This window comes from Eretmochelys imbricata, chromosome 13 (assembly GCF_965152235.1).
Source record: "Eretmochelys imbricata isolate rEreImb1 chromosome 13, rEreImb1.hap1, whole genome shotgun sequence".
In the NCBI taxonomy this organism is placed as follows: domain Eukaryota; kingdom Metazoa; phylum Chordata; order Testudines; family Cheloniidae; genus Eretmochelys; species Eretmochelys imbricata.
Window position 1 is genome coordinate 1,166,714 of NC_135584.1, and position 14,675 is coordinate 1,181,388.

Below are 14,675 nucleotides of genomic sequence, written 5' to 3' on the forward strand. Positions count from 1 at the left end.
AGTAATGGGTTCCCCCTGAGGACTGTGGTGAGCAGTCTCGGGGACGGACGAGCCTGTGGCTTGGCCCTGGGAGAGAGAAGGATTTTGGCAGTAACAGGGTTCCCCTGGGGATTGCAGTGAGCGGTCCCAGGGGCGGAGGAGTCTGCAGCTCAACCCTGGCAAAGAGGTGGTGACCTGGAGAAGGGCTGGTGCACTAGGGGTTCTCCCTGGAAACTGTGAGGAGCTGAGAGCACACAGGCCGGTGAGTCCAAAACAACTTGGGAAGAGCGGAGTGATGGTTTGTCACTGTCCCCTTAAGAAGGACATTGTAACCCTGTGCAGAAAGAGAGGGTTGCGCATTGGAAAGTTCACCAAGGCAGAGTTAATCGTGCAGCTGGAGGAGGATGACCACTCTAAGGAGCAGATTCCTGACCCAGATGGGGCTATAGCAGGATCTGGGAGCAGCTGGAGTGGGAGCCAGGCATCCCCAAGACTCCTATCCCCGGCCAGATGAGGGTCTTCTCAATCAGGTTCCCCATCCGGGGATCGGAGACGGACGGGATTGGAGCTGAGTCCGAGAGAGCAAGAGGACTGTGGGAGACAGCGTGAGCCCGAGAAAGAGCTGCAGAAGCAGCAGCAGCATGAACTGGCGGTGGGGGAGCGGAGAGGCCTAGGGGACCTACCCGGGGTGAGTGGGGATAGACCCTGGGGGGCCAGTTCCGCCGGGAACCTCGAGACTAAATTGCTGCCCCTGGTTAAGGAGGGGGGAGGGGATGTGGATGCCCACCTCACTGCCTTTGAGCAGGCTGGAGATTTGAACGAGGGGGACCCTGCGGAAAAGCCCCAGTGTCTAGCTCCCTTGCTGGGTCCCAAGGCCATAGACTCCTTCAGCCTGATGGGTGGGGAGGTGGACAGGCTCCCACTCCTGGTCCCAACCTGTATGTCTGTGTGGATTTCTTGGGGTCAGGCCCATTGGATCCCCAGTGGGAGCGGAAGGGGATGGTCAATGGGGAGACATTCCTGGGGTGGCGAGATCCTGGGACAGAGAGAACTGTTGTCAGGCCCCTGGTGGTGCAGCCTCAGATGCTGAGGGGCTGGGTGAGCTGGGTGAGGGTCCCAGGGACGAAGCCCCCCGCCCTGCCTATGGCCCAGATCCCTGTGCAGACCCAGGAGGGGTCAGGCTGGCTGGCCGTTGGGGTTCTCCAGGACACCAGCTGCCAGACCCTGTTGTGGGGTGACTGTGTTTCTTTGGGACAGGATCCAGGCCCTGCTCCTGTAATGGCCAAGGATTTGAATTTGAATCTAGGGAACCAATCGGCAGAGAGGGAAATGGTCAGTGAAAATGCAGATGACCTGGCTGGCAGTGGGGAGGAGCTGCTAGGCTCAGGCTACCTGCCTGCCTGTAACCGGCTCCTGGGGTTGGGTGGGACAGAGAGATGTTCCCTGACCCCCTGCACACCGGAGAGGAGGCTCACGCTGGCTCTGATGCTGTAAGGAGAGCAGAGAGCTTGCTGCCTACCCCCACGGGGACAGTAAGGGCAGCGCTGAGCATGGGGGGAGCTGAGACCACAGCTAAGCGGGGGACCCACAGGCAGGGCAGGTCGGCTGCCAACCAGGTTTGCCTTGCTCAGAGGCGCTGCTGGGAAGTGATCCCACGGCAAGGAGGGAGCGACGAGGGACAGGGCTCAGCGGGGCTGTGACCCCAGGCCCAGCCAGCGAGAGGGGAGACTGGGGAGCTGAGTCTGCAGAGCAGAACAGCTGGGTAGTTAATCTCTCGAGAATGCAGGGGATGGCAGGTCTACTCTCATCTCTAGACACTTTGGCTAGGACTTGTCGTCTCTCAGTGACTTTAACATCTAGTTCCTTGTGGAAGCAGAGGTTGGTAAGGGAAGGAAAACAGAGCTTTGAGAGCACAGCTTGTAAAAGGGAACCTGAGAAGGGTAACCGTGATTTGCTGGAAGTAGCTCAGGGTAGTGAGAAGAGCAGCAGTTTATCTGTTGGGAGTGGAAGGTGCTTGGTAAGGGAAGTCTGGATGAGCCAAGGCAGCCTTGTGAGCTGATGGCTGTGTCTAGTCAGCAGGGTGGGAAGGCGAGGAGAGTGGAAGGTGAGTGTCCCTGGACCTTACCTGTTAGCTGGGTGGAGAATTGTGACAGTGAAGGAAACGTGCCTGTGTCTGTCAGGGGTATTGACTTGCCTATGGAGGGAGCTACCCCAGTCTCCAAGCAGTTGTCTGTGAACAGCCCTGTGTGCTGGGACCAGGGGAGAGAGGTCCCAAGCTGTGTGTCTGGGAAAGGAGAAAGTGTGTCTGGCTCTTCTTTGTCTGTGGAGCAGACATAAGGGGCCTTTCAGCCAGTGATGGTTGAGGGTCGTGCAGTTGTCTCAGAGCTGGTTCTGGATTCAGCTAAAGCCCAGGAAGGGAAGGGTCCTAAGTTTGTGTCTGCTCGGGAGAATGGCCCTGTAACTAGGTTGCACCCAGTTAGTGTCTATGTAAAATCCCAGAGACCAGACAATTCTGGTGCTTGTATTTTGCCTGTCGCTAGTGTGTTGTTGGGAAAGGGTGTCGCAACTCTGTCTAATCAGGGTGAGATCCTAGCCAGGGCACAAGGAGAGCAGAAAGGTGATTTGATTGTGTTACCTACTGAGGGTGTGGAAATCTGTCGCAAGAAGGAAAAGATTCCTGAACTTGTGTGTGTCAAAGGGAAGGCGAATTCTTCTGACCTTTTATCTAGGAAGGGGATTGTGTAGGAATCCGCTGGATGGGCCAGAGGTGATTCTGGATGTAAGGGAGACCCAGAAAGAGTCTGTTGTTGCTCAGGAAAGTGTTCCTCTAGAGCAAGCCCTAGGTAAAGAGGGTAAGAGCAGAATTTCTGTGAGGGGTGAATTGTTGCATAGAAAAGCCCCTCGGGAAAGGAATCCTCATGGAGTCTTTGCAAGCAGTTTACTGCAACTGAAGGGTGTGAAAGTGATTTAATCAGGAAAGTTTCAGTTCCTAACAGCCAGAAATTTTCTGTTGTGACTGAAGCCACTGACTGTCCTGTTGAAGGATCCAGTGTGGATAGCTTTGAGAAGGTCTCAGATGGAGTGAAAGCTGTTAAGAAAGTTAAACAGTCCTATAACCAAGTGGCTGTGTTTGGCCAGCTTGTTGGGGAGACAAGGTTGTTGAGAAAGGAATGTCTCCATGCTGATTCTGTAAGTTAACAGTCTGTGTCCCAGGTGAAGAGGGTGCTGGGCTGCCTCAAGGAGGCAGGACTGACGGTAAAAGCTGGAAAGTATAAGGTGGAGATAATCAGAGAGTGGCCTGTTCTCCAGACCAAGAAACAAGTCCAGGCCTTTAATGGGATGGCGAGGTAGTACTGGAGGTTTGTACCCCACCTGAGCTCCCTAGCTGCCCCATCACTGAGCTATGTAAGAAGGAGAAGCCAGACGAGCTGGTCTGGACCGAGCAGTGCCAGAGGGCTCTCTGTGCGTTGAAGGAGGCTCTAATCCAGGGAGTGGTAAATCTGGTAAACCCGGACAGTGCCAAGCCCTTTTCAGTGTCACCGACGTCTCAGACGCAGGGCTGGGTGTGGGGCTGATGCCGAGCTGCTGGTGACAGAGACAGAGGGTGGCCCCGGTTAAGATGGGGGCTCTTAACCAAGAGAGCCTGAATCACAGCCCTCCAGACTGGAGCACTGGGAGAAGACCCGATCCCAGTTTGAACCCCAGGGGTGTTAGGGTGGCCAAAGGTCACGGGCTGCATAAACCTTCCCACATGCGGCATGCGAGTGCCATCGACCACCCCCGACCTAAGGGAAGGCGTGAAACTGGAAGGATCTGGTGTAACTCCCACCAAGGAAGGGGAGAGATGCTGGGGCATTCATGGGAACGTTGGTGGGTTCGAACTTCCCAAGGTCACCGGCTAAATTTATCCCGCTCAGTTCGGTCTCGAAGCGGGGAGAGATGTGACGAAGCGGGACTGTTCTTAATGTTTCCTCTGAATAGTGTGGGGGTGCCTCAGTTTCCCCTACACAGTTCTTAATTATCTAGGTGGTGAGATAAGGGTGTATGATCGTTGCAGAGCCCTAGAGGACAGGTGTGTGCAGGGGTCTGGACACAAGAGAATGGCCGACACGCTATTTCCTGGCAACTGGTGGCCTGGCCCTTCCCCCCTGCAAGGTGAGAGCTAAAGAGTTGGAGAACAAAGGAATCCGGTGACCTCCTGGCCTGGGAAAGGGACAAAGCCCAGAGGAGGAGGGGCTGGAGGGGGAGTCAGTTTGGGGCTGGCTGGGGACGAGGAGTGAAGTGCAGATGGGGTTGTCTGGCTCACTGCCCCCCAAAATGGACCCGGCTGAGGGGTCCTGTTCTCTGCACCTACAAGCTCTGTTTTAGACCATGTTCCTGTCATCTAATAAACCTGTTTTACTGGCTGGCTGAGAGTCCCGTCTGACTGCGGAGTTGGGGGGCAGGATCCTCTGGCTTCCCCAGGACCCTGCCTGGACGGACTCGCTGTGGGAAGCGCACGGAGGGGCAGAGGATGCTGAATGCTCCGAGGTCAGACCCAGGAAGGTGGAAGCCGTGTGAGCTCCTTGCCCTGCAGACAGGCTGCTCCCAGAGAGGAGACCTCACCAGAGTCCTGCCTGGCTTCATAGGGAGCAGTTCCAGAGCATTGCCCGGGATCCCCGTGACACCCTCTCTCCTCTGGGCTGTGCCTGCTTCAGGGGGCAGGGGCACTTGTGTTCCTGCAGAGCTGCTGCCGGTGGCGGCTCCAGGCGAACCCAGGCTGTTTGGAGCCCTCTCCGCCTCGCAGGAGCAGGAACCCAGCCGAGTCAGGAGCGCTGTTTACTAGTTCAGGAGGGCGCCCCATGGCCAGGCTGAGCGGGCTCATGCCTTCCCGAGACAACCCCCACTGTTATCACTGCCCGGCTGGGCCCGTGTCACCACTGGGTATGACACAATAAAGTGAACAGCATCAGGGAGGGAGGGCGGCTTCCCCAGCCCTGTGGCCCAGCATGCCTGTGGCTTGGCACACGGGAGAGGCCATGGAGGCTTTGCCACAGGTCTGGGGTGATGCATGACTTACAAGGCACCCGCCACAAGTGAGCTCTGCAGATCTTTCCAACCGGTAGCGCTTGTCCAGCCCCGTCCAGATCGAATCTTCGGCTCTCGCCAGCGGGCAGCCATTTCCCTCTTTGAAATGTAGTAATTCCGGAGACGAGCCCCACTGGGATGGGCCTAGCTTAGTGACACGGCAGGTCTTTTTCTCTCCCTTGCTAGGTATTTACACCACGCCCCCTCAGTGCCGTGTCTGAGCACTGCCTCACGGTAGTTTATAGGGGAGTTAGGACTACAGGAACTGCCAGGTGGACCTGTAACCCTCTGGGGTTACTCGTTCGGCTGTGTGTGTGTTCTCTCTGTGTGTTGTCCCAGCTCTGTGCAGGTTTCTGGCACAGCAGACCTCGATTTAACCGCCCAATGACCCCAAGATCCATTAAGGTACGACAGCACCTGGCCAGGTTTATTGTTGATGAAGCACGGTTCTAGTTCCCCATATCAGTGTCTCCTTACACTAGCCCATGTATACCCGTGACAATGGACACAGCTCAGTGAACGGGGGCGCTTTCCATTCCCGCCTAGGCTGAACAGAGACACTCCCTTTGAGATTCCATTTTACACACCAATACAAACAAGTTACGTGGTGCGCCTCTGACACGGGTAGTTACTGCCCTGACGTGGGTTGTTACCACCCATTACCTTGTACATGTTGGTTCGATCAAAACATCTTTATCGATTATACTGTTCTCCTGACCTTCCCTTTAGGAGAGGTGTCAGGGTTCCTTCCCCACTCTGAACTCTAGGGTACAGATGTGGGGACCCGCATGAAAGACCCCCTACACTTATTCTTACCAGCTTAGGTTAAAAACTTCCCTAAGGTACAAACTTTGCCTTGGCCTTGAACCGTATGCTGCCACCACCAAGTGTTTTAAACAAAGAACAGGGAAAGAGCCCACTTGGAGACGTCTTCCCCCAAAATATCCCCCCAAGCCCTACACCCCCTTTCCTGGGGAAGGCTTGATAATAATCCTCACCAATTTGTACAGGTGAACACAGACCCAAACCCGTGGATCTTAAGAACAATGAAAAATCAATCAGGTTCCTAAAAGAAGAATTTTAATTAAAGAAAAGGTAAAAGAATCACCTCTGTAAAATCAGGATGGAAAATACCTTACAGGGTATTCAGATTCAAAACACAGAGGATCCCCCTCTGGGCAAAACCTTACAGTTACAGAAAACAGGAATAAACCTCCCTCTTAACACAGGGAAAATTCACATAAAACAAAAGAAAAACTGATCTGCCTTGCCTGGCTTACTTATACTGGTTGCAATATTAGAGACTTGGATCAGGATGGGTTGGAGAAGATGGATTTCTGTCTGGCCTCTCTCAGTCCCAAGAGAGAACAACCCCATAAACAATGAGCACAAACAAAAGCCCCCCTCCCTCCCAAGATTTGAAAGTGTCTTGTTCCCTTATTGGTCCTTTGGGTCAGGTGCCAGCCAGGTTAGCTGAGCTTCTTAACCCTTCACAGGTAACAGGAGGTTGCCTCTGGCCAGGAGGGATTTTCTAGCCCTGTATACAGAAAGGTGGTTACCCTTCCCTTTATATTTATGACAAGGGGTCAGGGTGTTTTCACTGCCTTCTGGATGTGTTTGTACCACGCTTGGGCTCGGGGTGTTCTGGTACCACCCTTCTGGAATGTGTTGGCGTGAGTGCTCTGTGCCCAGCACCTTGTAGGAACATGTGTTTCTGCAATATCAGCCCTGTGCTTGCCAGGTTCTGTGAGCCGGGCCTGCCTCTCGTTCACAGCTTGACTTTGCTTTATATCAGCAAAACTTTGACCACTTCTTTAGCCCAAGCCTTAGGCCTCACATCGGGCCTCTGCAACAAGGGCTTATGTCTCAGGCTCTCTTTCTACTCCACCTGCTAGCCCCATATGTCAGAGTGGCTGGACCCAGCTGATCAGAGGCAGGTGGTGGAAACCCTGCAGTGGGCTGTTATGCAGCAACAAGCCAGGCAATGTTCTTCCTAGCCCCTGGCAGCCAGTGGCTGGCTTACGGCGTGAAATGAGGGTTTGTACCTAACCCTAGTGAATGTAACCCTGGATATTTTCATTAACCACAGAAATACTTCAACCCTTCTGTGAATCCTACTAAGCTCTTGGCCTCAGTGCTATCTTGTGGCAGTGAGTTCCACAGGTTAGGTACGCGGAGTGCAACTAACCATTTTCTTGTATCGGTTATAATTATTATTGCACCAATGTGTGACATCCCCTGGCCCATCTGCACCTGACTCAGTGCCTCCCACAGGCGTTGGGCGTGGGTGGCCCTTGGAGCCTGTGTTTGCCATCAGTTTCGGTGTGCAGTTGTGAGCGCAAATAGGAAGATTGCACCAGCAACCTATGGGCACAGACACCTGAGGCACGTACGCTCTCTCTCTCTCTCTCTCCCGGGGAATGTCCAGGGAAATGTTTGAATGCTTTGTTCGTGCATCACCTGTGCTGCTGGTTGGGCAATTCTCAGGGCCCGCACCTTTAAACAAACACAGTTAAAACTGTCCTCAGTCAGTACCAGGTTCTGCCTCGCCCATGTTAGTTGTGAGCTATTTATTTCTGGGGGTGTGTGGGAGGCTGAATGAGTGGCTGGGACCCCTCCCCACAGTGTCAGCTGATTTCTGGGAGGAACCATGCATAGCTGGGCAAGCTCTGGCGGGGAAGGAGATGGAAACAGGGAACCCTCCCTCTGCTTGCTCCAGGTCCAGAGAGACTGGAGGCGAGGGAGAGGCTGGTGGCCATGCCACCTCCCTGAAGCAGAGGTCTACCCTGGGCTCAGGTGAAAAGAAAATACGGGGGGTGAGGATGGGACCGAGCCCCTGGGAATATTTGAGTCCCAGGCTCCAGAGGGGAGGAGGCTGCCGGCCTGGATCTTGTCCTTCACCTGTTTTGCTCTCCCTCCCTGCAGCCAGGAAGCTGAAATGCACAAAGCACATTAAAGCCTCCCACACAGGCATGTGAGCGTGTGGGTGGGAATGAAGGGTGGCGCCAGGCTTGCTCCTTGTACGTGGGAGATCCCAGGAGCCCGGCTGAGCTGCGGCGCCGGGCTCTGTACATGGGGCTGGGATACTGCTGGGGAGAGCCGGCTTGTGGTTTCAGGTGGGTTGATGGAGCTGGTCCCCGTGTTCTGTCCGGGACTCTGGCCCGACTGAGTGCTGTAGAATAAACTCGTTGAGTGTTGTTCCCTTTCAATTAAGCTAGGTGTCTGCTAGTAAAGCGGTGGCCTGCCTGCCCCCAGCCCTCCCTCCCCAGGGGTCTGAACACCTGAAGATCAGCCCTGCACCAAATCAGCTTCTTTACATAGATTTTCTTGGAGCCGAAGTAGAATCCCAGGCTCCAGCCTCCTGCGGTCTCCCAGCGTGTCCCTTTGCTGCTTGGTCAATATCAACCCCTGCACTTTTCAGGGAGTGACATGTGGTGCTGGGGGCCCCCTCCCCTCCTGCCCTGGCAGCCTGTTCTCCTCTCTGTCCAGCTGGGGGGAGGAAGAGGGAGGGGCATCACCATTTTATTAGTGAGGCAGAGTCTTGGGCCCAAACCATTGCTGATGGTTGCCTGTTTGGTTCCTGGCCCCCCTGACCTGGGGTTGGACCATCTGCTGGGCCCGTCCCTTGGGGCGTGGTGCACAGGGTCTCAGGAGATAACCGGGGTGCTCTGCCGCTGGCCGGGGCATGTTCCTGCCCTCCCCAGTGGCCCTGGTGACATACGGCCCAGCCATGCGGCTCAGCACAGTGACAAGCCAGTTCGCAGGAAGAGCCTTGTCTTACCTGTGCCACCGGCTGGCTCCTCCCCTTGCCTGCTCTCCCCAGGTGACCGCGCAAGGCTTGGCTGGGCAGGGCGGGTACCTGGGACCACTTACAGTGGAATGGAATAAGCTGGAGTCAGATTCCGACAGGTCCGGACAGGCCACCTGGGAGCCGGCCCCTCCCTCTGCCGCACCAGCCCCGCTTGCCAGACAGCTTAAATCTGCCCTGCCTCAGCCCTGAGGATCGAGACCCAGAGTCTCAGCACCATGAAGTCGGCTGGCATTGTGCTTCTTGCGGCCCTGCTCTCGCTGTGGGCCGAGCTGCCTGCTGCGTCCCAGGGAGACAGGTCGACTGCAGCACCTGGTGAGTGCTGAGAGCGGGCACCTGCCGGGCCAGCACACAGGTGCGGCACCTTGGGGCGTCCAGCCCTGGGACGAACTCCCCCGCCCCCGCGGAGGATGGGAGCGGCGATGGGGGCTGGATTCTCATGGGAACTGCCCGCCCATGGGCTGTGCAGGACGAGGGGCAGACAGTGGATGTGCCTGGGGAGGGGGGGCAGTGCCTAGCCAAACCCGACCTGAGACCCATCTGGGGATCCCCCCCATGTGCCCAGCCCCCCACTCCCGTGCAGGGTGGAGTTGTGGATCTCTGCAGCCCCTGGTCAGTGCGCGCTGACCCGTCTCTCTTTGCAGTTAAGGCTGGTTACTGCTACAAGGTGGCCCCGGTGGGGGGGGTGTTTGATGGGAAGAACTGTAGTGCTTGCCTGGAGAACAACACCTGCTCCACCTGCTGCACCGACGGCGACTGCCCCAGGGGCGACAAGTGCTGCCCGGACGAGTGTGGCTACAGCTGCCAGATGGCAGTGACAGGTACGGGGGTCCTGGCCCCTGCGCCTCACTAGCTGGGAATGAGCCTGCCCCCTCAGGAGCCGCCAGGGCCTGGGCCGGTCCCCCAGAGCAGAGTGCCCAGCCCGACGGGCAGAGACGGCGCTGGGCGCTAGGCCCCCGAGGGCAGTAGGGGGGCTGCTGCTGGGCAGGGTGAGACACAGCTTCCTCCTCCAAGCACAGGGCTGAGACTGTGCCACCCCACCTGGGGGAGCCCCGATTCCACCATCCGCGTCCCATGGCAGAGCCCGCGGGGCTGCTCTCGCCGGCTACATGCCGCCGCTCAGGGAACGTGCTCAGAGGTGCACTGCTGCGGGCCCAGCACAGTGCGGGATCCTCTGGAGCGGCTCAGAGCACGGCCGGATGGCGGGGCCTCTAATGTGCAGGGCAGGGATGGGGTTTGCCAGGAGCTGGGAATGGGGGACAGGGGATGGATCACTTGGTGATTCCCTGCTCTGTTCCTTCCCTCTGGGGCACCTGGCCCTGGCCGCGGTCGGCAGACAGGACACTGGGCTAGATGGGCCTTTGCGCTGACCCAGTCTGGCCGTTCTGATGGACTTATGTACCTGAGCCCTGCCTGCACCCCAGTCTGCACCGTTGCTCCCCACAGTGGGTGGCCTGTGTAGACGTGCTGGAAGCGCTGGCTGCTTGCTGTGCAGAGGGTGCCTGGAGCTGGGCTTGCCCCATGATTTGGAGCCGGGGAGCAGCCCAGCCTGAGCGGTTTGGGGTGGGGGGTGAATCTCAAAGATGTTTCCCTGCAGCCATAGGTCCGTGGCCGCTGGGCCATTCTGAGGCGTGACATTCTCTGGCTCTAGGGGCCTCATGTGGCCTCCCCATAGCCAAGGCTGCGTCTGATCCACCCTCACTCCCAGGGGTGGGGGTGGAGGGTCCCTTGGTTCCCTGTCGCCTGTGGGGTGACGCTTATGCCTGGGAAGTGGCTTCTCTGAGAAGCCCTGGTCCCTCCCCGGCTGGGACGAGCCTGTCCGACGGGTCCTGCTACCAATTCATTAACTCGCTCCAGCCTCCAGCTCCCGCTGCCCTCTGCGTGGGGTCCCGGGTGAACGGGTCGGGGCATTAGCAATGTGCCCATTGCCACGCCGCGTGTAACGCTCACCCCAGCAGTGGGCACGGCCCCTGGCTTCCCAGCACATCACACCTTTGCGCTAACGGGCAGAGACGTGCATTGCAGCCAGCCCGCGCCTGGGCTCGGATTTCCCTGGTGGGGCCGGCCCTGACCCTTGGCAGGAGGCCTGGGGTAGCCGAGCTGGGCAGTGGGGCAGTGGGGGTCAGGATGGGTCTGATGCCAGGTGACGGGACAAGGGGCGTATGCAAGAGAACGGCTCTGCTGCCCTCCACCCCCACCCCACTTCGCAGGCCCCTCTGAGAGCAGCGCCCCCGTGCCTGGGGCCTTAGGTGGCAGGGGCAGTTGGAGCCTCCCCCTTTGCCTCTCACAGCCCCCCAACCCTTTGCTCTGCAGATCTCTGCCACCTGCCCTCGGTGTGCGGCTATTGCAAGGCCAGGTTCCCTCGCTTCTTCTACAACTGGTCCAGCCAGGCCTGCGAGGAGTTTGTGTACGGCGGCTGCGGCGGCAACAGGAACAACTTTGAGACAAAGGAGGAATGTCTGCGGGCCTGCAGGCCGCCCGGTAAATGGAGCGGGCGGCCCAGCGCCACGGGGCGGAGCCCAGGGCTGGCTTGGGACCTGGGCCTCTCAGGGCAGGACTCTGCGCCCAGGATGGCAGCAGGCCCCCAAGTCTGGGAGGGAGGGGGGACCGCCCCCAAGCACTGGTGGGGGAAAGGCCATCTTTGGAGGGAGCTGGGAAGGAGAAGTGCCGTGGGCACGCCCTGGGCTTGACAGCATTGCCTTTCTGTCGCAGGCACTGCCTAGCCCTGGCCAGCGTGGGGGAGCCGAAGAGGAAGCTGCTGTTCCTGGCTGGTGCCTGTCTTCCCGGGCACAATTCCTGTCCCTTTCTGAGGGAAACAACTCCCTGCCTGGGAAGCCCGGACCTTTGCTCCCCCAGACCCTCTGCAGCAGGGTTTGGCTGGAGGCGGTTGCATTGTCTCCCAGGTGCAGAGCCAGCTCCCGCGGCCCCCGAGCTGGCCCAGCCCCGCTGCCGTTCTGTAGCCATGGACGTGTGTGTTGCGTGTTAACACTCAGCACGGAGCGTGGCGCTGGCAGGCAGGGGCTGCTATCAGCCAAACGCCCCTTTCCCTGGGACCTCGTGAGGGTCTGAGGGGTTAAATACAAGGACTGACCCTTTTCAAACAGAAGTAGGTCTTGTCACTCGTGCCCTTGGGAGAGGAGGGAGCTGTGCACACAACTCTGGCTGGAGTGCAGACTCTGCCCCTGCTTCCCTATTGGAGGGGGTGAGGGCATTTGGGACTCCAGGGCACATTGGGTAGTGGGAGTGCACAGCCCTGGCATATGGGCAGCAGGGTCCCCTGCCAAGGCCCCAGTGTGTGACAGGCCAAGCATGATCCCCTTCCTCCCAGCCTGCTGCTCTGTGCCCTTCGCTACCGTGACTCTTGTGCCAGCATGTGTTCTCCTTGAAGCCCCAGCTCCTAGAGTCAGGGGAGCACGAGAATCTCAGCTTCATTTAAAACAACGGCTGTGCAGAAAAGCCTGAAAACGTAGCCCCATGAGCAACAGCCCCAGCCGACAAAGAATGAGACCCAGCACTTCCTACTTTAGACAGTCTCATGAGTTTTTAGTTCTTTTAACTGGCGATGCTACTACTCTTCCGTCTCAACCTTCGTGTCAGAACCACCCATTTCGATCTGCTGGGCCTGCCCTGTTCAGACACCCACCCAGCTACAGGAAGAGGCAATGTGGGTAGGATAAGGCACTGGGCTGGCAGCCAGGAGACTTGGGTTCTAACCTCTGCACTGCAACTCTGGGCAGGTCTCTGTGCTTCTATTTCCCTGCCACCCCTGTCTTGCCTGGGTGGAGCGTGAGCTCTCTACATCTGGGCTGTCTCTTATGCGTTTGCACAGCATCCAGCACAAGGGCCCTGATCCCGGGGAAGCCTTCGCCTACCACTAGAATAAAAATAAACTGTCATCACCCCGTCCCCTCTGGGTGGGGTCTGGTGCTTCTTCACCGAAATAGCGCTAGCAAGTATTTCTCAAGGTGCAGGGGCATTATCACCCCAGAACGCTCAGGTCCAGCAGAAAAACTCTCCCTGAAATAGGGTACATAGGGAATCTTATAGCAGCAAACAGACACTGCCAAATTCACAGCTCACGAAGACTAGACTAGACTAGACTGTCCCTACCCCACCAAACTGATATTTGGGCTCAGGAGATGAATTTAAAGGCTCTGGCTCCACCCCCCGGAGAGTCCACTCAGGCAGGTTGGTGGAACCAGCTTGCCAGCCAATGGAAATGGGAAAACCAAATCAACCCCCTCAGGTTGCAGATCTGTTCTGCTTCAACCCACAAAGAATCCAGTCCGTTCTGGGCCTGGCCTCTCTCATTAGCAGGGCAGACAGCTATGCACACAAAGACAGAGCTCCCCTTCTGGACCCAAATGGACTCTTCTGCCCTGTGATTGGTGAGGCCAGAGAAACAAACCCTATAAATACTGGTGAGTCCTCCCCTTCCCCTTACTGCTGGGGCTTGTTGCTGTCTGGCAGGAGCTGCTTTCCAAGCCTGGCTCCCTTGACTGATGCTAGGCTGTGCTTGGGGCTTCCAAGACTGGGTTTGGCAGCTCTGGGGGATTTACTTGCAGGGACTGAGGCCTCAGCTAAGGGCTCAGTAGAACTAGGTGGTTCAAACATATGGGCTAAAGTGAGGTCTCTGCTGAGAGCTTTAGAAGGGGCTTGGGAACATATGGAAATTACTTATGCCTGCAGTTTGGGTTCTGCACAGGACCTCCACATCAGCTGTGCCATTCTGTGCCTGGCCTGAAATGTGTCCCCAGCTCTGTCCCTTTGCTGATCTCCCTGCCTGTTGCCCCTTTCAGGGCTTGCTCCAAGGCTGGAGCTGAGCTCACCTGCTAGGCTAGGGGCAGCTGATTGTCAAACTGCAGGGGTTAGGTTATGTGATGCTCAGTGGCTGGGGTTTCACAACTGTGAGCTGGGATCCTATCCCAAATGGCAAGTGAAACCACAACAGCCTCCTAAAGCACTGGGAGGCGGAACTAATCACAGCCTAGAGAACTGGGGAGATGGCCAGCCAATGGGCTGGGGAGGTATGGGGGAGTGCAGACCTCTAGTACTGGCACTAAGTGTGGGAGAACAGGGGCAGCTTTTCAGAAGATTTCTGGTGTGGGGCATGGACAGCATCGCCTGCCCCACAGAGAAGAATGAGGCAATTACTGCCTTCCTAATAATTGTCTCCCTAGTCGGGTGGGGCAGCAAAGAGATAATGGATCATACAGCCCTATTTAAGTCTGGAGGGGATAACTGCCCCCCTTGCCCATAACAACTGATGTCCCTAGAGGACACCCCCTTTGTCCCGGGAGCCTTTGACTGGTGCTGTGTTGTTTTAGGGTGGCTGAGTGCAGCTGCCTGGCCTGACACTTCCAGGGGAGCTCAGGACCCAGGGGGCCCTGTGGGCAGCCCCCAGCACAGGGCCTTTGCCTTCGGCTCAGTTGGTTTTATAACAGTGACGGCTCAGCTCTGACACCTCCTGGCGCCAAGGGGACAAGGACCAGGAGCGGGAAGCTGAGCAGAGCTACAGTGCCCACCTGGGTTCTGTGGGGAGCGCTCCGCTCACACCCGGCTACGGTGGCTCTCTAGAGCCCCAAGAGAGCGGGACAGGATGTGCTTGGGGGGTGGGACTTGGGGGGCAAAGCCAGCGAGTGGCTTGAGTTCTAACTGAATAATGGCTCCCGGGGCAGGACTCATCCCTGGTCTGCTCCCCATGCCCCGTTTTCCCTCGGCTCAGCAGGGCTGGGCTGGCCCCATGCAGTACACTGGGTCTCGGGAGCTCTGCTGAGGTGGCAGCAGGCAGGAAGCTGCGTCTCTGCCCCAGGGGCTGGCG

General features: G+C 57.5%; 1 protein-coding gene across 1 annotated transcript; it reads left to right on the forward strand.

The window, feature by feature from the left end:
- Window positions 1-9,072: 9,072 nt before the first annotated feature.
- LOC144273771 (eppin-like) lies at window positions 9,073-11,577 on the forward strand. Its single transcript, XM_077832472.1, has 4 exons — window positions 9,073-9,169; window positions 9,499-9,675; window positions 11,168-11,335; window positions 11,567-11,577. Exons 1-4 carry the CDS (start codon window positions 9,073-9,075, stop codon window positions 11,575-11,577), a joined length of 453 nt encoding a protein of 150 aa, XP_077688598.1.
- Window positions 11,578-14,675: the final 3,098 nt, after the last annotated feature.

What these genes read in the sequence shown, in the direction of transcription:
- LOC144273771 (XM_077832472.1), top strand. Translation starts at nt 9,073, where the DNA reads ATGAAGTCGGCTGGCATTGTGCTTCTTGCGGCCCTGCTCTCGCTGTGG. An exon ending in CAGGTCGACTGCAGCACCTG is followed by an intron (nt 9,170 to 9,498) that starts GTGAGTGCTGAG and finishes CTCTCTTTGCAG; the next exon opens with TTAAGGCTGGTTACTGCTAC. An exon ending in CTGCCAGATGGCAGTGACAG is followed by an intron (nt 9,676 to 11,167) that starts GTACGGGGGTCC and finishes TTTGCTCTGCAG; the next exon opens with ATCTCTGCCACCTGCCCTCG.